The sequence below is a fragment of the Paramisgurnus dabryanus genome, chromosome 9 (assembly GCF_030506205.2).
Source record: "Paramisgurnus dabryanus chromosome 9, PD_genome_1.1, whole genome shotgun sequence".
Classification (NCBI taxonomy): domain Eukaryota; kingdom Metazoa; phylum Chordata; class Actinopteri; order Cypriniformes; family Cobitidae; genus Paramisgurnus; species Paramisgurnus dabryanus.
Window position 1 is genome coordinate 12,614,764 of NC_133345.1, and position 21,857 is coordinate 12,636,620.

The 21,857-nt window shown below is 41.3% G+C and overlaps 1 protein-coding gene across 13 annotated transcripts in view; it reads right to left on the reverse strand.

Moving 5' to 3' along the window:
- Positions 1-21,857, reverse strand: part of ppfia1 (PTPRF interacting protein alpha 1) — a 194,641-nt gene that overhangs the window by 50,101 nt on the left and 122,683 nt on the right. For 11 of the 13 annotated variants that reach the window (XM_073815710.1, XM_073815709.1, XM_073815711.1 and 8 more), the window contains 3 exons: positions 15,941-16,022; positions 5,692-5,892; positions 1,610-1,672 (listed from right to left, as the gene is read on the reverse strand). In XM_073815710.1, the coding sequence (XP_073671811.1) occupies positions 1,610-1,672; positions 5,692-5,892; positions 15,941-16,022 (346 nt within the window). The remainder of the gene's footprint in view (positions 1-1,609; positions 1,673-5,691; positions 5,893-15,940; positions 16,023-21,857) is intronic. The other 2 variants (XM_073815712.1, XM_065272906.2) reach the window with 1 other exon arrangement.

The following is a 21,857-nucleotide window of genomic DNA, read 5'->3' on the forward strand; positions in this document are numbered from 1 at the left end:
TTTGTGTAATGTGCAACTTATGCCCATGAAGAAAAAGTCTCTCCACGTCTGTGGCAAGTAATTCTGATCTAATAAAGCACCTCAAATCGTCACATGCTGCCAAAAAAAATTTGATTTCTCTTTAGTATTCATTTTAGTCATTTAACATATTTAATTTGTAAGGGGTATTCAAGTTATTTGAAATATTAGATTTTTTTAAGTAACGCAGTAATTACTTTTCCTGGTAATTAATTACTTTTATAATAATGTAACGCAGTTACTAACTCAGTTACTATTTTTGAGAAGTAATTAGTAACTATAACTAATTACTTTTTTAAAGTAACGTTCCCAACACTGACCACGATTGAGGTCACTGAGCTCTTCAGAATGACCCATTTTGTTTCAGAAATGTTTGTTAAAAAACACCGCATAACTAGTGGTGTGTCCCAATACTTTCGTCCATGTAGTGTATAGGCATAGATTAAAGGCATTGCCTCACCCAAAGTATCTGCAAAACATAAAATGTAAAAACAAAACTGCAATGAAACTGAATAAATTAAACTTTTTTTTAGGTATCCATTCTGAATTCTTTGATTTATGTATTATTTGTTTATGTATTGGTCTATTAAGGTCCCGCCACATCATTTCAATGAAGTCTAGACTTTGCAACACCTTAATTCTTTTTCATACATTCTGTTGTTGATTTGCTAGTGTGCTTGGGAGCTGTCGGACAGATGGCATTATGTTTGATTTTTAAAAACTTTGATATACAGAAGAGATGTCTGCAAGGCGCCCAGGCCATTAGGGTGCAAAACAAGCTCAAATCATCAGCCCTCCTGTAATCTTGAGCCCTATTTGGATGGTGTTTCTCATTGGGACGCAAGGTAAGAATGTCAGTTATTTTCACCAAACACCAAGGTGTGGTAACTTAATTGCCATCTGAATTCACATATCTGAATTTATAAAAGAAGATTAACGCAAAAGTCATTTAGCACTTCCTTTTAGAGCACTGAAAAGCACCGTATGGTTATGAACTTCGAGTTTATTCTGCATCAGTGAAGGGTCTTTGCATGCATTTTAAACATTGACTATCGATGAAATTTCCCTTTAAGGGATGTTTTTAAATATGGCTTCTTCACTTTTGTCCTATAAGTAATGACACTGTGTAATACGTGAGGTGTTGTTGCTCGTCTGAGGTTGCATTTACCTCATTTAAATACCTGCTAGGGATCAGATGATTTCTTATTTAATGTCCTGATTCATAAAACCATAGAGTGGTTTAAAGAAAGGGTACTTTCTTCAATACATGACTGTATGTACACACTAGGTACACATTACATTTTTCTTGGTAGTGTTCACAATATGAACATTAACTTGTGTTAAAACAGTGTGGCAAGGAGCATTTTTGCATTAAATAATAAGAACTGGCGGGAATGCTTGTCTACCATGAAAATAACTGGAAAATGTCATTGTTTTCGGATCTTAGGGTGAAATATGACCAAGACATTATGTAAGCACATACACATGCATTTAGTGACATCATGTTGACATGAAACAGTGCATGCAGAGACAAAAACACAAACGAATGGACAAGAGAAAGAGATCTGAAACAGGCTGAACATTGACTGACCGTGGGTGGCGTGGCTGCCAAACTCTCCATCTCTTCATGCGTGACCCATATATTTCCAGAAGACTATCTCATGACCAAGTGTGAGTAATGGGAAAAGAGAATTTACAACGTGTGTAAAGGAGATCATTAAGAAAGGAGAATAATTTGTTATTCAAAATTTGTTGTTATTAGCAAGCCTACAGTATGCAATACATCCCATACTTTGTTAATGTGTGAGAGAAAAGAGAAATGCGTCAATAAAAGAGATGCACACCACTCTAACTGCAGAAAGTGACTGGTTACATAGAAACATCTATGTAACTTTGAATACTCCCATCCTAAAATATAATAAAAAAAACTTGCTTTTTTGCTTTTCTCTGTTTTCTTTGTTTCTATTTTTAAAATTTAAATAAACCGAAAAATTAGGCCTTACACGTTTCTCTTCAAGCAGTTGAAAATTGTGTATGTTGTGAATGCTTCTAATCAAAAATAGTATTTTGACATTTATAAACATCAGTTAAACTGCAAAGGTCTTAAAATATGTGTTTAAATAAAAGAGGCCCCCATAGAGGGGCAGCGGGACATGTTTTAATAGGGCTAAGGTACAGGTGCAGTGCTGTGTGGCACACATGCTAGGCTGTGATGCAGGACTGACTGCCTATATAAAACAAATCTCTCATAAGAGACCACTGCAGCACTTGTTTGACTGTTAGATCTGATGTTGTATGATAGATCAAATGCTTAAGTTTAACAGCTTTATTTTTTATATTAATTTATTTTTCAATGTAATAATTTTTTTTTAAACTACCTCAGTGATTGTCACTATTGCACATTTTGGCACAAAATACTAAAAGACTTACTGTTGCCATAATAAGCCTGATTTTATGTGACATTTTTGCCCCTTATTATAAATTTTTCTTTATTTAAAAAAGTGTATTTTTGTTAGTTTGTTGTTAATTAAATTTTCACGTATATATTTTGGTTGCATTTGTAAGTAAAACAATTTACTGGTTAACTAGGCACATAATATAAAAATCTGTAAATGAATTAAATCAAATCTTAATCGCATCATACAAGTGTTTGACGTATCGGCAAAAAACGCACCACTGGTGGAGAAAATCAATATTGTATAACATTGTAATGAAATGTCCAATTTACACCACTAGTGGCAACCATGTATAAACATTGACAGAATTCAGTAAGTTTAAAGGAGCGGTGAATCAAATACTCAATTTTAACTTGATAATTTGTTATACAAGAGGTCATCATACTTAAATAAACATCCTGCAAGTTTCAGAACTGAAAACGTTCGTGCTACTGAAATATAACAGTTTTTGGCACCAAGCCAGTGTTACGACCGAGTGAGGAATTCGAAGAAATATGACGTCAAAGTAGAATTGAAGCACCTCCCCAAAGCCAAATACAACGACCACTTTTGTAGCCCCATCCACAGCTTCGCTTGACACACGTGTGTCTCAACAATCAGTAAAAATGTCTTTCAGTGATTCTTGGGAATTTGGATAAAACAGGTTTAAATTTTGAAGAAAAAAAAAAGTTAGTTAAATTACAAAATCTGAAGATATATCATTATAGACCAAGGTCTTGGCTGTTCAGCAATTTACAGGTGCGACCTCCCCTGTTTGTATTTTTTTTCATAAAATAGCAGTTTTTCCAGTTATTACTCATACAATGTTTCCTTTAAGCCTAAATAGAAAAAGTAATGATTTTTTTTATTTAATAAACATATTTTTGTATTAAGAGAGACTATTACTTTAATAACTCAACAGCACTGAAGAAACATATTGTAAGCATATTCATTTAAAACAAATAAAACTCCGTCTGACGGTGACATTAATCTGACGGTGGTGACAGTGGCCTCATTAAACCATACAATTCCAAAATGTATACCACTCAAGTCAATGGCTTCTTGCTTAAACTTTATGTAAATATTTAGTCCAAAAAAACAATCCTGAGCACTGTGATGAACAAATATCAAATCATAACTTCCTAAAATACATAAAACCTGACAAAAAAGACAGAAAACCTGACGGTGGTGACATCTGACGGTGGTGACAAAAACCTAATATAGATTAAAAAATAGATGAGTTGTTCACATTAGCCATCTTGTTTCCCCTCTGTTGCTAACTACTTCAGACCTCTTCTTAAAAATTATACATTTATTTCATAATCTAATCTAATATTTTTTATACAAAGATGACGGTGTTGACATGTTATGGTTGTCACAGTAGCAGTGTCCAAAAATATGAACAAGTTTAAGAGAAAATAGCAAACATACAGGAGCTTGAGTGATCTTGAAGCATGCAGTAGAGCTGAAGGTTTGAAAATGGGGTCCTCAGGAATGCAGTTGACCCTGTAGTTGTCTGATTTTTATTGCTTTTTATAAATATCTGACGGTGGTGACAAATATGTGGGACACATTTTGAGCAATCACAAAATAATAGTAAATATTGTTCAAAACTCACTGTTTGTAGTTTTTAATACATATTACAATGTTCTTTCATGTGGTAAATATATTATTCAATTCAATTATTACTTTTGGCTTTTTTAATCAAGTTGAAATGATTATCTCTTAACCGAGGACAGCTGATTTTGTAGGCAATGGGCCAGCATATAATCATTAAATTAATAAAAAATAAACCTATAAAATAACCTTACATATGTGCAAATGACCCCATGATTATAACATTGATTCTTTTTCTTCATGAAAATGTTATTAACATCCAACAGAATTAGCACTTTTCTTAGTGGGACATGTTTTTGCCAAAGTTTCAAGAATCAGTGCTTTAAAGATTGCCAAATGTAACCAAAATGACTTTTAAAAACATTTTTTCTGAGAGACTTTTATTTTGACGCAGTGCTCTGTTATGATAGAGTAACCATGGTAACGGAGTTTTCGGTTGTGGAAGAACGGTCTATGGGAAGAACACAGACGCTGGATAACGGAGGCTCAGAAAATAACATTAGGAATGCGTGGATAAAGTTTGTTTTTGAAGAAGTTCCAGCTCGCGTGGGGACTGTTTGTTTACTTTGTGTACTGCAGATTCATTTGTAAAGAAGTCAATGCTGGATTTGCAGAGAGACTGTGATTAAAAGCACCAATAATATTGGATCTGACAAAAATGACACAGCAGTATACACAGCAAGTTAAACATTTAACTTTAAGTTATTGCGTTTCACTATTGCTTAGTTTGAAGAGATCGCTTGATATGTCCTGTTGTAACATCCGTGCCTAAACACGTATGTTTGACTGTCTTAATCTACTTAAAACTTTAAACGATTAATAAAGGTACAACACTTAACAATACGACTGTAATATAACAATAGAAATATACAAAGTTAGTGATAAAGAAGGACTTACCAGCCGCAATTTAGATTCTGATGCCCGCTTACTGTGTTGTATACAGTAATTTAGGCAAGTTGCATTTGAAAGGTCAAACACTCAACAAAGCTTTTTTTAATCATATAACTGTGGTATGTAACGTAACGTGTATGTAAGAGCAACCTCACAAGCACAATAGAAATATACAAAGTTATTGATAAGGATTTATCAGCCGCAGTTTAGATTCTGATGTGCGCTTACTGTGTTCTATACGGTAATTTAGTCAGGTCGAGTTTAAAGTTTTGTTTCTACGTTACTATTGGTATTGTCTTTATGTGTATCATCTTTAGCACCGAAAATCTTTTGTGGCTCAAACATATATGTGTTCAGATGCTATTTTTACACATTAATGTTTTTAAAACATTTCCCCACATGTAATGACTGTGAATGAAGCTGTCCAATCATAGTAGTGGGCGTTTACGTCCAGGTTTTCAATGCGGCCCGGCCCTTCAAACGAAGCTTTTCTCCAGAGAGCCACTAATCCATGTTACAAAATAGCGTATTACTTATTGCTTTTGATGTTTTTGAATGTAAAAACCACGCGAACATCTTAAGTAGACATCAGACAATAGTATAAAACAATAAAATCGACAAATTCACCGTCCCTTTAATATATGCGTTTCTTGTCTCTTACAGAGTGCAAGTTTGTTTTTATTGGTCATGTCAGTGTAAGCTGTGTGTATTTTTCTAAGATGTTTTGTACCGTTCTAGAGGTAGGTGGAGCTGAAGGACTGGTGAGTGACATGATCTCCTGAATAGCAAGGCGTAGTTTCAGGCGGTGTAGAGGGTTGCTGATGCCTATCTCTCGTTGAATCTCTGTGTCAGACAGGGCAGACATAATAGCACCACTCTTCACATTGGCACGACAGGCTGCCACATACCATGCGGGCATTCCCACCCACAGCTTTTGATGAAAAACAACATAGAATATGAAAAGAAAGACAACTGGTCAATGACAATAAAAAGTTTTGAGATGAATACAAGTCAGGTTTGTTTGTGTAAAACTCAAAAGCACTATCTACAACATTTATTTATGATATTTATTTTCTATTAAGTTTTAATGCATATAATGCAGCGCATATTGTGATGCCCCAGCTCTATTGTGCTGGGTCTGCCTCTTGCCTCTCCCTTGTTAGTATGGTATTTTGTGGCTGGTTCTGGTTTGTTTCTGTTTTGGTTTGCAGGAGCAGCTATGGGGGTTGTACTGAGGTTGCTAATTAATGGCCTAATTGGAGGCTGGATAAAATCAGTGCTCTCCAGGTGGGCTCGCTCTCTGGCACTGCAATCGCGGACAGACTCTTAGCAGGGCTGGTTGCTTCTTTACTTTTTTGCACTACACATCCACTATGTTGATTTACACAACAGTTGTGCTTTGTCTTACATATACTGACTTTATAAATATTTTAGTTAATAAATATACTTTTGTTTAAAATAAACTTTAGTGTGGTCTCCCCTTTATGTCATGTTCACTGTGAGCCAAGTGGCTACAACAATATCAATATAAACATACTCTATAAAAGGTTGACATAGTGAATACAGACGAAGCAAACTTTCACATAATACAGACCTGCCAACCTTGGAATTGTTTTTGAGTAGCATCAGCCAAAACGTCAGAACACGCCTCTTGATAACTTTTAAGGTAACATGCTGCACATGCACTCACTTATTTCCTATCCTGCCATAATCTGCTTTTAAAAATAATTAAAAATGTGAATAAAATCATGTTTAACAAAATTTGCAAATATATGGGCATTAATAGCATTATTATAGTCGCAATGAAACTAAAATAAAAAACTGTAATTTGTTTTGTAATATTGAAATTTTACAAATTATTTATCTGTGAGCTTCATTAATTTTTAAATAAAAAATTAATGTGCCCTCATAATCTTTAATCAAAAAAGCAAATCTCCTCCCCTCCTAAAACGAGAGTTACGTATGTAACTACGGTTCTATGAATCCTGGATGACCGCCAGAGGCGGTGCTTAAGCACTGAATGATCCATCTCGCGCATGCGCAGGTCGAGTGTTTATACCAACAAAGTCACCCGTGACCCCTGATGCCTACGGAGAGTCTATAACTTCAGGTGACATCAGAGGATCTGTTCCTACAGAATCTTCTCGCGAGTACATAGTGATTCTGAGTGACAGAACGCTCTGGCGGTCATCCGGGATTCATAGAACCGTAGTTACATACGTAACTCTCGTTCTATTTCATCCCTACTGACCGCCAGAGGCGGTGCTTAAGCACTGGATGACACATACCAAAAAAGTCACGAGGAATTTAGCACATACCTTATTGAGAGGAGAGCGCAGAGTCCGGCAACAGGACCACCTCCAGTGGATGGGGGGTAGCGACATTCACCCGGTAGAACCTGGAGAAGGTACTCGGGGATGCCCATGATGCCGCCTCACAGATGCGCTCCAGGGGAACGCCGCGCAGGGCCGCCCATGAAGTTGAGACTGCCCTGGTAGAGTGGCACCTCACCCCGGATGGCAGGGGGTGACCACCTCGTTTATATGCCTGGGTGATTACATCCACCACCCAATGAGACAACCGCTGTTTGGAGAGAGCACAGCCCCTCCTAGGACCACCATAGCAGAGGAAGAGCTGGTCTGACTGCCTTATACTTGCAGTTGCGACCACGTAGGCTCTGAGAGCCCGTACGGGACACAGTCGCTGTAATCTGTCCTCCCCTTCTGGGGGAGTAAATTGTGCCAGGTGGATAGGTTGGTTAAGGTTTGATGATGAGAAAACCTTCGGAAGGAAAGCTGAATTCGGCCACAGGGTAACCCCTGAGCCATCGGAGTTCCACCTTAAACATGAGTCACTCACAGAGAGCGCATGAAGTTCCCCAACACGCTTCGCTGACGTGATAGCAAGGAGAAAGGCAGTCTTAATAGAGACCCACTTCAGCTCTGCCTGAGCCAGGGGTTCAAAGGGAGGTAAACATAGGGAGTCGAGCACCAGGTGTAGATCCCAGGCTGGAGCGCGTTGTGCTCCCTTCAGAAAAAGGGACACCAATCTGTGACACCCCACCATGTCGTTGTCCACCCGAGCATGTCGAGAGGAAATGGCTGCCACATATACCCTCAAGGTAGCCGGGGACCGGCCGCCATCCAAGAGTGACTGGAGAAACTCTAGAATCTTTGGAACTGAACAGTGCACAGGGTCCACATTCCTGTCTGAGCACCATGTAGTAAACAGCTGCCACCTGTTTTCATACTGCGCCCGGGTAGAAGGCGCCCTTGCATTCAATATGGTATTGCAGATGCCATCTGAACACTCAGTCAGCAGCGGGTCGGGCCCTGCAGTGACCAGACCCACAGCTGCAGGCGGTGAGGATCGGGATGCCAGATTCGGCCCCGTAACTGAGACAGGAGATCCCTCCTGTCTGGGAGGCGCCACGGTAAACCGTTGCAGAGACTGTACAACAGTGGAAACCATGTTCTTCCCGGCCAGAAGGGGGCTACCAACAGTAGCCTGTGACCCTGCTGGAGGACTCTCTGCAGTGTTGGAAGAATCAGAGGGATTGGTGGAAAAGCATAGAGGAGAACCTCTGGCCAATCGTGTGCGAGAGCATCCTGGCCCAGAGGGCTGCTCTTCTCCGTCCAGGAGAACCAGAGGGGGCAATGGGTTGATTCCTCCGAGGCAAAGAGATCCACCCCTGCCCTGCCGAAGATGTCCCAGATGCTGAGGACCACATCCGGATGAAGCAGCCACTCCCCCGGCGGAGGCTTGCAACGGGAGAGTAAGTCTGCTGCCTGATTCTGCTCCCCAGGCAAATACATCGCCCTCAGGCTGGCCAGGTGTGGCCCTGTCCACAGCAGGAGGTCCTGAGATGCCTGCAACAGTGGTGCAGACCTGGTGCCTCCTTGGTGGTTTATATGAGACACAGTCGAGACATTGTCTGATCACACAAGCACATGCCTGTCTCCCAGGAATGGAAGGAAAACCTGCAATGCCCTGTGCACAGCCCGCAGTTCCAGAACATTGATGTGCTGTGAGCGCTCCTGCACAGACCACAGCCCCTGAGCTGTTTGATTCTGCCACACAGCACCCCACCCCGAGAGGGAAGCATCTGTTGTGATGATTTCCCGACGAGATGCGATGGAACCCAAGGGCATGCCCTGCAGGAGAAATGACCTCACTCTCCATGGGGCCAGAGCAAGAAGGCAACGACGTGACACCTTGAGCTTCCTGTGCCGGTGCCACTTGACATCCAGATGAAAGCCGTGCAACCACCTCTGGAGGGGACGCAGCGACAGCAGTCCTAGAGGAATCACGGTAGCGGCAGCTGTGAGTTTCCCTAGGAGGCGCAAAAACTCCACATAGCGTAACTGCCTGCCCTCCCGAAACAGGAGGAGGCGGCGGGGATGTCGTCCACCCGCTGTGGTGATGGGCGAGCCTTCATGGTGATTGCATCGAGAGTCATCCCGAGAAAAAGCGTGCCCTGCGATGGAACCAGGCAACTCTTTGTAAAATTCACCCGGAGGCCCAGGCGGGCCACATGAGAGAGAAGACACGACGTGTCCAGTGCCACCTGAGTCTGGGATGGCGCACAGATGAGCCAGTCGTCCAGATATGGGAGAATCTTCATGCCTCGCGACTGCAAGTGCGAAAGGGCTGCCGTCACACACCTGGTGAACACCCGAGGGGAAAGGGAGAGACCGAATGGGAGCACTCGGAACTGGAAATGACGCCCTTGAAAGGCAAACCGCAGAAACTGCCGATGGTGTGGAGCTATAGGGATGTGGAAGTAGGCATCCTTCAGGTCTACTGACGTAAACCACTCTCCTTTGGCAATTGTACGTAGAACCTCTGCAGTGGTCAGCATGTGGAACCTCAGAACCTTCAGGAACCTGTTGAGACCCCTCAGGTCGAGGATAGGACGGAGTCCGCCATCTTTCTTTGCTACCAGAAAGTAAGTTGAGTAAAACCCCCTGGGGTGCAATAGGGGATCTACTGGCTCGATGGCACCCTTGTCCAGGAGGGCGGACAACTCCTGGGTGAGGGCTTGGGCTTTTGCCGGGTCGCTTATGATGGTCATCTTGACCCGGCCATGGGCTGGGGGCCGGCGTCGGAACTGAAGTTTGTACCCGTGGGTTAAGGTTGAAAGCACCCATGGGTCCCTGGTGGAGGCAGCCCAATAGCTGAGCTGCTGCTGGGAAAAACAGCCGACAGCCGACCCCCGGGCTTCAGCGCCGGGGTCCCCGGCCTCTAAAGGTTCCAGAGGCACGACGGGTTGGAAAGGACTGAGGTTGTCCTGAGGGTAGCCGGTCAGGCACCCGAAAGGTCGGCGCCTGCTGTTGAGCAGGCTGTGGACGTGGGCGCAGGGACCCTAGGTAGCCCCTGGGATGAGCCTGTGGACGAGGGCTGCGCTGTGGGACAGCTGGAGGACCTCTAGGCCTGCTAGGATGCGGAACGCTTCTTTGAAGCCCGGACAGCTGCTGTCAAGTCCGTCCGGCTTGGACTGTGCGCTCAAGCGCTTCCAGGGCTGCGGAACCAAACAGCTCTCCTGGTTCCACAGGAACACTGCGAAGGGTTCTCCTGCAGGCCTCAGTGAGAGGAGATTGTGCCAACCATACCTGGCGGCGAGCCTGCACAAGAGTAGACATCAACCGCCCCAATTCCCTAGACATCAATGCGAATGCCTGTAGTGAAGCATCGCTAAAATTGTGGATAGAGGCATCCAACTCAGTCTCCTGCAGGGAAGCTGACAAAGCGAGCATCAGGTGGGACATGGAGTTACCGATGCGTCCCATGCGAGCCGCTGCATCATATGCCTTACAGAGCAGGTCATCTGTAACCCGGCACTGGGGACGAGGACACCTAGCATCCGGCCTCAAAGCCTCATCAGGTGAAATGATAAGAGCCGCTATAGTCGGCTCAACTGCTGGCATGCGGTCTAATCCAAACTTCTGTGCATCCTGCATGGCTGCCAGGGTCCGGCCATCGGACGTTGCATGAGAGAGGGCCTTAGAATCCCTCCAACATGCCTGCAATTCCCTCAAATATTCCTCCGATGGGGGCGCAGTAAAGCTGACAGAGGCTGGGACACGCCTGAAAAAAGCACTGGCCGGAGGCGGCTGAGTTTGCGGCACGTCCAACTGGAGACGGGCTAAAGCCATACGAATGATGGCTCCCATAGAACGGTCCTCAACACCACCAGTAGAGCTATGGGTTGAAGAACGGGAGCCGGCCACAGAAGGTTGGGAGGCTCCCATCTGTGGAAGTACCTCTGGCTCATATTCATTAAACTGGCCAGCTGACGCTGCCATGGAAAGCACATCGTCCTCAGACTCAAAGGAGGCTGCCGAAGGGGCAAAATTATCTGGCGGCTCTGCTCCAGTCCCGGACTGGAAAGCCAGGAAGAGAGACTTCATAGTATTGAGCTCCGCTGTCAGTTGGTCCACTTTAGAGGCTAGCCGGGGACCCTTAGCCTTCTTTGCAGGAGTGGGGCCTGCGGCCTCAGCAGCCTGACGTTTAGGCTGCCCAGTCTGATCTGGAACCAGCCGCTGGGCGGGGGTCAAATGTCCAATTGACGAAGTAGAGCCCAACAGTTGCTCCACCTCAGCCAGTCTAGCTGCCCTCACTGCCCGAGGCATGATACCGCAGTTCATGCAGGGGTCGTCAGAAAGACCCTCCTTTAAATGTTCGAAGCCAAGACATGAGGGACATAAATCATGGCCATCCTCAAGCTGCAGAGGAGCCATACAGGCCAAGCAGGAGTGGTTGCCAACCATGCTGGCGACTGAGAAAAAGAAAAAAGGTAGCCTCAGCGGAAACACTGCCACCAATAAGTCACAGGGGCACACCTATGCTGGGAGCGGGAGCGAGAGCACTGCCTTCACCAGCTAAGGGACTATCCCAACGAAAAAAATAGGCACAGAATGCAGTACAGATGCCGGGAGAGGGTGCGAAAGCACAACCTTCACCAACAAATGTAGCAAAAAAAAAAAAAGATTAGCCTTAGCGGGAACGCTGCCACCAATCTAGTCACTGAGACACAAATATGCTGGAACGGGAGCGAAAACACTGCCGTCACCAGCTTAGGGTAATGAAAAAGAAATTAGACACTAAACGCAGAACTGGGAGCGAAAACACAACCGTCACCACGAATGCTGTGAAGCTAGTTAAAGGTAAGCGCTATCAACAAAAAACTGGCACAACCGAGTTGGCACGAATACAAAAAGCGCAGTTAAGCGCCGAAACGATTAACAAAAAACTTGCACAACCGAGTTGTTGCAAAATACACAAGCACAGTTAGGCGCCGAACGTTAAACAATAAACCAACACAACCGAGTTGGTACTAAAGTAAATAGACAAAGCGCAATTAAAGCGCAAATAGACGTTGAACAAACTAAACCGGCACAACCGAGTTGGCACGAGGTAACTACACGCGTCCGTGTTACAACAATAAACAATAAACCGCAGATGAATGAATAATATAAACGGTAACCTTTAACGTTAGATTACAAATGTCGGGAGAGGGAGCGAAAACACAGCCGTCACCAACAAATGCACCAAACGAACAGTTATATATTAAGTTTGTGACTCACCTGTCGGTGGATTCCGTTGCGGCCTTTGGAGGGCGAGCAACTCGCTGCTCCGACAAAAAAATGCCACAAGGCCACCAGCAACGAATGAAACACAATATCCTAGTCTTTAGCTAGCGCGGAAAAAACAACCTGCGAAGCGAGAAGATGAAAAGGAACAGATCCTCTGATGTCACCGGAAGTTATAGACTCTCCGTAGGCATCAGGGGTCACGGGTGACTTTGTTGGTATAAACACTCGACCTGCGCATGCGCGAGATGGATCATTCAGTGCTTAAGCACCGCCTCTGGCGGTCAGTAGGGATGAAATAGAAACGATCTCTCCTTACTTCCGGTCATAACGTATGGCAGGTGGGCGGGGTCCGGGAGAATATCGCTGCGATTAGCAATTAGCAACACGACCCAACTTCAAATGATCCAATCAGATCTCGATGGACAAATTCAAATCCAGCCCTGCCTTATTTCATTTCAGAGGCCGGTTTTACTCGGATACACGTCACCACTGGGAAAATTAGGCAATTGATACTTCCGTTTCATGGCGACTTTAATGTTAAATGCTGTATTCTCCAAAGTTTAGCAGGTCTGCACAAACAGAATTAATGTTTGTGCATCTTGCGGTCAAGTGCATGTTATAAAAGTAGTCCGCAAGACCGTCGACTTCATAGGATTAAGCTGATTTTGTATTTCAACTTTACACAGCCACTCCAAAGGATTAAGCTAATTCTGTATTTATTGTACACATCCACTCCGACCAGTTTACCTTAGGGGTCAGACATCTAGACTCTCTGTTTAAAACATTCGTCAGGAAGTGGGTTGAAGTGGATCACACAGGATTTTGTGGTTCCCTCGATTGCGGATTCTTGTTATTGATAGGCCATATGACTTGGCAATCACCCCAGATTTCTATATGGTGGATGAACCCAGTGCTATTATTGGACATATTATTCGTTTTTCTGTTGCTTGTTTTGAGTACTGCGCGTAGCAGAGGCGTCACCAGGTTTTTGCTGGGTTTAGAGTAACAAATCGAACCAGCGTACTTTGAGGTCAAAATTAGTACCTGCTACCCAAAAGGCATACAGGTTGGCAGGTCTAGTAATACTTTCCAAATCTACCATTTTCTTTGATAAATGACTGTTGGTTTTTGTCAAATAAAGAAACTAAACAGGGTGCGCATTCAGACATCTCTGTCTCCGACAGCTGTCTCTCAAAACACGCCGAATACTCCTCAAACAAACATGATACACTGAAATGTCTACTTTTTAAACAAACTGTGACTGAAAAAGTCAAACAATGAAAGACTGACTGGAGGAAGATGTTATTCCTGAAGTAAGTCATCTATCCTCATTGATATATTTGCTTTCAGTGATATTTACCCATCGGTTATGTATGTAAGCTTATGTGGTAGTTCTGGGGACAATGCTAACAGCTGTTTTTAACTTTCTTACAGGTCTGCATCACTCTCATCAGTACAAAACCATGAAGTGGAAAGCCATATTCACACTTTTTGGACTTAAAGCCACATGAAGTTTATGTAAAAGCTCATAGCAAAGCTCTGTTGTGTATCACTTTCAGTTTTAATAGGGTTAAACAAACTAAAATCTTTCAACCTCAATTATCACTTTTATGCTGATGATACACAGATCTATATTCATACCAGACCGGGTCAGCAAGTGAACATTGTGCATCTATCTAATCTCGCTAAACAGCTCTAAAACAGAAATTATGCTCCTTGGATCTCCACATCAACTGTGAAAGTTTGGGTCTCCTATTCTGTCTGTTGATGGTGTTGCCTTGGAGTTTAAGAGCAAATAAAAAAATCTTGGTGTCATATTTGATCCCACACTGTCATTTGAACCTTTTCTGCAGAATACAGTTAAGACATCGTTTTTTCACCTCAGAAATATAGCTTGGCTACGTCCTATGCTGTCTTTCCCGGTTGCTGAAAAGTTGATAAACTCTTTTGTCTTTTCACACATTGACTACTGTAATGGTCTTCTAGCTGGGGTATCTAAATCATCATTGGATAAACTGCAATTTTTACATAATTCAGCTGTTAGAGTATTGTCTGGGGTCAGGGATAGGGATCATCCCTGTCTTGGAGTCATTGATTTGCCTACCTGTTAGGTGCTGTATTGATTTTAAAATCCTTATGCGGCTTATAAATCTCTGCACAATCTGGCACCTCAGTACTTGACTGAAATATTAATGCCTTACACACCATGCCGCAATCTGCGCTCCTCTCAGAGTGGTCTCTTGAATTTTCCTAAGACACGGCTCCATACTAGGGGTGATCGAGCATTTTCTGTCTATGCTCCCAAGCTCGTGAATTCTCTCCCGGCCGACATCAGAGAAGCAAATACATTAGTGACTTTTAAATCTCTTCTCAAAACATTTTATTTTAGGATTGCTTTTACTTGCTTTTAATTGTTTTTGTGTTTATTTTTGTAATTTTATTGTGTTTTTTCTCTGTTTATATGCTTGTATATAAAGCGCTTTGAGTAAGCTACTTTTAAAGGCACTATACAAAATAAATTAACTATTATTATTAAAGAGTTTTGATATTTTCCTCAAGATTTTAGAGCTTTGCTAACTCTTCCTAATACCAACATTTGATTGTATGTATCATGTTCGTCTTTTGTGAATACTCATATGAAGTTAAAATTATTTCTGCAGCTGTACTTTTGATGCCACATACAAACTTATGTCAAGTATTAGCAGTTGGCAGGACTTTTGATGAGCTAATGAAATCCATTAACAGGGGTGCAAACGCATCAGGGGTGAAAAAGGTGACAAGACACAAGCGCTCTTATATAAGCGGATACGCGGCTTGCACGCTCCTCTTAAACAGAAACAGGTATATAGCGCATATAGCACTGTTGTCAACGGCTTAAAATCACTTAACTTAAAACTGCGTTGCGTGAACAAATGTTAAGCTTTATGACCACGCGCACAGCAACGTGACGTGGGCGCGTAACCTCAAATGAGAAAATACTACGAGTTAAGTATGTGCACTCAATCTGCAGACTGCTTAAACTTCGGCAGCAAATGAGGTGGCTATAAATTGTAAAACATAACCCGCCAAACTGGCTAGTAATTTGACATCGTTACCACAATAGCTGGACATGATTTTCATAATTTCATTTACTGCTACCATGTCGCAGACCCCCCTCACCCCTCATTTTCAAAAACTCATCGGATCTAGACGAATCACAAGAATGACCTATTTTGTATCAAAAACGGCGAATTTCGCCGAAAGGTGACAAGTTTGCACCCCTGATTAAAGACAGATTTGCAGCTCCACTGGACATTCCCATAACTGCAATACTAGCAATGCAAACATAAATATGTGGCACAACTGCATTTGATACATGCAGCACACATGTACAATGTATCCTACCTCAAGCCATACAACAACAGTAGGTCCATCCCACTGAGCAAAGGGCAGACCCTGTCTACAGGCCTCCTCCAGCAACTCGTGTCTGAAATGAAATTAAATCATTATTCAAGTCTGAGCATGTGAACAGAACTTGTTTCAACAGCCGAGAACAGAACATGCACTTGTGAAGAAGATATGTATCAGTTCTCAAACAGAATAGAGGATTTGAATAGATAAAGGGGGAAAAAAGGAGAGAAAAGGAGAAAAAAGACCCAATCACAATTTACAATGTTGTGTTAGCTAGCAATCAGGACATCAGCATCATAAATCAACGGCAACATATTACAGTACACACATTACAGTACACTACTTGGGTCAGTACACACATTACAGAAACTCTGGTAGGAGCTCTTTTTATAACCTCTGGAGAGCTGCTTCATCCAAGACACTTTTATCCAAAGTGACTTTTAAAGATTAGGAAACAATAAAGAGCCATGTCACTTCAAACTTGGGTCAGAACAATGTAGATTCATGGATGGATGGATCAAAGTTATCAAAGTTATCACAGTTATAAAGTTTTATTTATTGAAAATCACAATTTAATATTTCATGTCTCTGAAATAATTTCTGTGGTAAAAATAATTAAATCTGTCTAATACGTTTACAGTGAATGAATACAATAAATGATCCCTTAAATGCCTTCTTGTGGAAAAACTATGTTGCATGTTCCTGCGTCAAACTGATTCTGGCTGGACAGGATTTACCGCCAGTTTCAAAATCATGGTAATCAAACACGGTTGTAATGATAATTACATTTTAAATGATAATACTTACGATCAGGACATTTTATCGTGATTAACCGTGAAACCAGTAATCGTCCCATCCCTAAGTCTTCCCTTAAGTTTTAACGGGTTATAAACAAACATCTTTGTAATACAACCACAAAAACTGCAGCTATAGTGAGCAACGTACAGAGCTCTGAACAATCTTACTACGGGTATATACAACAACAGAAAAACTGCATACCTACATTTTAGCACAACACTGCTTTTTTGAAGCTCAGACCCAGACCCTTTTTAATCCGTTTTCGAATGTCCATGGTGAAATTAGTTAATGCAATATACAACCTTGAAATTATGAAATGTTCGTACCTGCTTTATGTAGTGAAATAAATTTTACGTAATGGTGGGGGACAGTGTTGCCAGATAGAGTTGATGGTTTCCAACGCAAAAACGGTCGAACAGTCAAACATACCTGTTTAGGCACGGATGTTACAACAGGACATATCAAGCGATCTCTTCTAACTAAGCAATAGTGAAACGCAATAACTTAAAGTTAAATGTTTAACTTGCTGTGTATACTGCTGTGTCATTTTTGTCAGATCCAATATTAGAGGTGCTTTTCGAGAACCGTTCCAAATATAAAAAATAAATAAAATAAAACTGGGAATCGAAAGGCCGCGTGCATTTGCCAAATGCAATTCATGTGGCAAGAATATTTTGTGTAAAGGAGGCAATACCTCTAATATGATGAAACATTTGCTTCAACACTGCGTTATTTTGAAGGAATTACAGCCAAATTACAGCTGCATACTTCTGGATAAACTGACAATCACTTTTATTTACTTTTTTTTAAATAGTGATCACGATAATAACATTAGGCAGCTACAGGACAAGAAAGTTTATTTAAAATTTTATCAATTTGTATAATTCATTCTGGCACTTTTTAAAAATGTAGTGTTTTTCATAAATAAACGTTTGTTTATGGACAAGCAATAGCTTTAAACAACTCTAAATGAATGATTCGGTAAAAAAACACTTTAAAACATTCACTTGTTGCTGAAAAACAATGTAAGTCATTGGCATCATATTAAGCCCGATTTATAGTCATGCGTAGGTTCTACGCTGTAGTTAAGGAGTTGAGGAGTGATTTAACTCAAACTGCATCAAAAGTCGTTGTTGATTTACTTCCATCATTGCTGGTCTTCTCAAATTATACACAACAAGTTGCTGTTTCTTCTTCATTTGTGGGTTAACTTGCTAAGCTGCTTCTTCTTTGACGTTCGCCCTGCTACTGTGGTTACTGCCTACCAGCGGTCTGCGCGTCGATGCGGACGACGACGCAAAAGTATAAATGAAAACCGACGCGGAACCTACGCCGTAGGACCTACGCACAACTATAACAAGCCCTTTGCTGTACATATATGTTTATCATGTTTGAGAGAAAAACCCTTTCCACAAAATGATAATGTAAGTGGGTTCCTGCAAGTTCCTGTCTCATCTTAATATGAAAGAAATTTGCCAGGTAACTGTGGCCCTGGTACCTTTTGTTCCATTGTTCCAAGTTGGTGGACATTTGCTTATGCTTGGGTCAAGGGTCTGAGTCAAAGGTGTGGACCCATTTCTATGATAATGAAATGGTCTGTGTGAGGCAGTGGGTGAGTTTGTGAAACTGAAGGATTGGAATTGGCATGGTTACTTTGCATCAATGCTTTGTTTTCCATTTAGGGGATTGCCCCTAAAATGCTTATAAATGCAATGTAGGGCTACTGTAAGTCAGACTTGGTTACTGCAGCTCCTGGGCTCTATGTTCTGATTTGAAGATTGCTTTCTGCAATGAAGACTACTGCTAGAAGAAATCCATGTCTCCTGGTCTTCGCTAAAAAGGTTTACAACACTACCTAGTGTACTTATGTATTCAGTATTTTTATTTGAAAATAATCCGTTAACTAAAGCCATGATAGGATTTATTCTATTTTACTGTACATTACTGCCTCCAAATGCAAACTGCCTGTTATATCTTTTATGTTGTATTTTAGGTATCGAAATCGCTAAAACTAAAACAATAGCCAACCCTAATGGTCACATGCCAAACATTCATGTTATATGAATTTGATGCACTTTTCTGTGCTTTTTGAGAAGGCATGTCCTATGTATAATCTGGGTCCTCCCTTAAACATTTCAAATGTAGATAAACATCTCTTACTGTTGAACTCAATATGCAAGGACATTTAAAATTTTGTGGCTCCATTGAGAAAACAAACAAACAAACAAAAAACTTGGAAGAAAGTTACATTACAAGTATCTTTTGAAGTACTACAAGGGATATTAATCGGATATCAAAAATCTGTTAAAGCAGCTAAATGTCAATACTTTTCAGATATTATGGTCTTATAAATGGTCACAAACCCGTTTTTACTATTCTGGACTAGGGCTGTAATGATTAATCGTGCAAATGCGTGTTTTCTCAATAAATTTATTTTTATGTGAATTACAGTGAAATCCTGGTACATCCAAGGGCGCTCCCGTGCAAGAGTATTTATATGCTGTTCTTCAAATTGTTTCTGGTATTTCCATGAGAAAGAATATTTTGAATGGGTTTGTTTAACAAGTTTTAACGGATTGTGCCTTTTCAGTCATTGGGCCAAAACTGTGAAATTGTCTCTCAGGCCATGTTAACATTAATGGTTTACATTTAAAAACACATTTTTTTTCCACGTTTACGCCTTTTATTTAGACTACGCCACAGTTTTTGACACTCATAACGCTACAGACCCCTACTCCGGTGTTGTGCTGCAGTATAAATAAACGTAGATGGAGTCTTACGCTGGTTTCACATCGCATGCGTGAGCAGCGCGTATGCGTAGCGTGAGCAGCGCGTATGCGTAGCGTGAGCAGCGCGTATGCGTAGCGTGAGCAGCGCGTATGCGTAGCGTGAGCAGCGCGTGAGGAGAGCGTTTGCTGCGCATGGCCATTGTACTTTCACACCGGCTGCGTTCACAGCGCATACTGTGCAGTTTAAATAACAGTATAAAAATCTCAAGTTCACATTACATTATATTTTACATGCATTTATGAGCAAAACCTCTTCAAGACGCTTTTTGAAGGTCAGTGTAATTTATATAACTGTGATTTGTTTAATCCACATTGTTTTTGTGCTGTTCTGGTCCGTGTAATGACAGATATAGACACAAAACACAATTATAGACATAAAAAGCCCGTTGCACATTATAAAATCTGTTTCTCTGAAGTTTTATGATAAAATAAAAAATTCACTCAGTGATTGACACCATGAAGCAGTCGACCGTGTTTCCCTTCAACAGTTTAAGAGGACTCATTTGCTGGGCAGAAAGTGAATGAACGCAGTCTTCTGGCAACAGTGTGTTAATATTTCATTGCTTTCTTTTAAATTGCTCAAAGTCATGACTGTTTCAAACACACTTGGCGTCACATTCGTGATTTTATTGTAAAATTACACTTTTTCACGTCAATCCACGACCATTTAAACCATAAACAATGCACTGTCACTTTAATTGAGCGTGAGCAGCGCAGCAAAAATAGAGCCGACGTTGAAACGATAGCAGCACTGCTGCTTCAGCAACGCTCCTGCCACGCGAGCACGCACTGCTCACGCGTGCGGTGTACATGCTTTAACTTGTTAACATGGGCGCCAAAAAAACACGCGGTGCTCACGCATGCGGTGTGAAACCGGCGTTATGTAAACAAACAGCTGGTTTTAACGTGACAGCGCATCATTTAAAGTGTAAGTGATTTTTATTTAGGTAAATGGAGGTTTGCAACAGAAGTTTTGCCCAAATTGGTAAACTGTGCAACCAACAATTATAAACACTATATTAGATTGTTTTTAACATGTAACCAATGTCTGATTTATATTTGTTTGAGTATTGTTAGGTTTGAATATTGTTGTAATGTTGATTATATTTTGTTTCAATTTAATTAGCTTATTAGTAAAAGCCAGACTGTAATATTAAACGCCAAATATAGGGCTTTGTAATAGATTGATTAAGCAATATCGCTCGAGTAGGAGTGTGATATAGCTCTAAATTTTCACGGCTGTGATTTGGCCAGCCGGAGGCAATCGCAGCCGTGATGATATAGAGCTATATCACACGACTCCGAGAGCGATATTGCTTTTATACAACAGTTCGACGGCACACGTTTGGAAAAAAGAAAACTAGAAAACGACAACGGAGTTATTTTAAAAGCCTCTTAGTTTAGGAACTACTTTCTTCCGCCACAGATTTGAGGGCCGCCAGAATGACAGGTAACACTTTCAGCTGCTTTGAATCTCATAATAACTCAATGGACGGAAATGCCGTTTCTTTATATTACCTTTTCTTGGTCACAAAGTGTAGTTTTAAGATTAGTTTAGTCGAGAATGTATATGTATTATATTTAAATCTGCAATCGATTAGTAAAGATAGCGCCTGTTTGAACGTTTGTTTAGTGAGATTCGGTACGTATGAGAACCAGAGCATGAGCGGACGTCAGTATTCACTCGCCCCGCTGACCACCACCCTCTCTGGGATACATCTCTGACAGGGATTCCCTGGCTCTGATGTTGGCCTTGTCTGTGTTTGATGGTCAAACATTAGATCAAATCAGCAGTACTTGGTGTCATGACCAAACTATTACTTGTTTTCTTATTCATATTTAGTGTCTTTTGTGTTGTTATTGTTTTGGCGCGAGGTAAAAGTTAATAAAACTATACTTATATAATGTTACTATTGCTTTCCCATTTATTCTTAACGCGATACAATATTTATTTTTAAAACACTCAAATAAAACTTAATTTTAAAGAAACTATGACAAAAAATGAACACATACTAGATTATTAATGAATTTTTATGTTTTTAACAGATACCTCTAATGGGAATAGCTGCGTAATGAAGTGAAACTAAAGGGTTAATAAACACATACTAAAGCAAATGTTGTAGATCATCTGGCGAACGATGATAGATAGCGCAAAAATGGTAAAAACTGATTATTTCTAGGGATGCACCGAAATGAAAATTCTTGGCCGAAACCGAAAACAAGGAAACCAAGGCCGAAAACCGAAAGCCAAAACACCGAAAGAAATTATGCCAATTATTAGTACTACCATTGCACTTATGGTATTTTTGCGTGTAATAGAAATG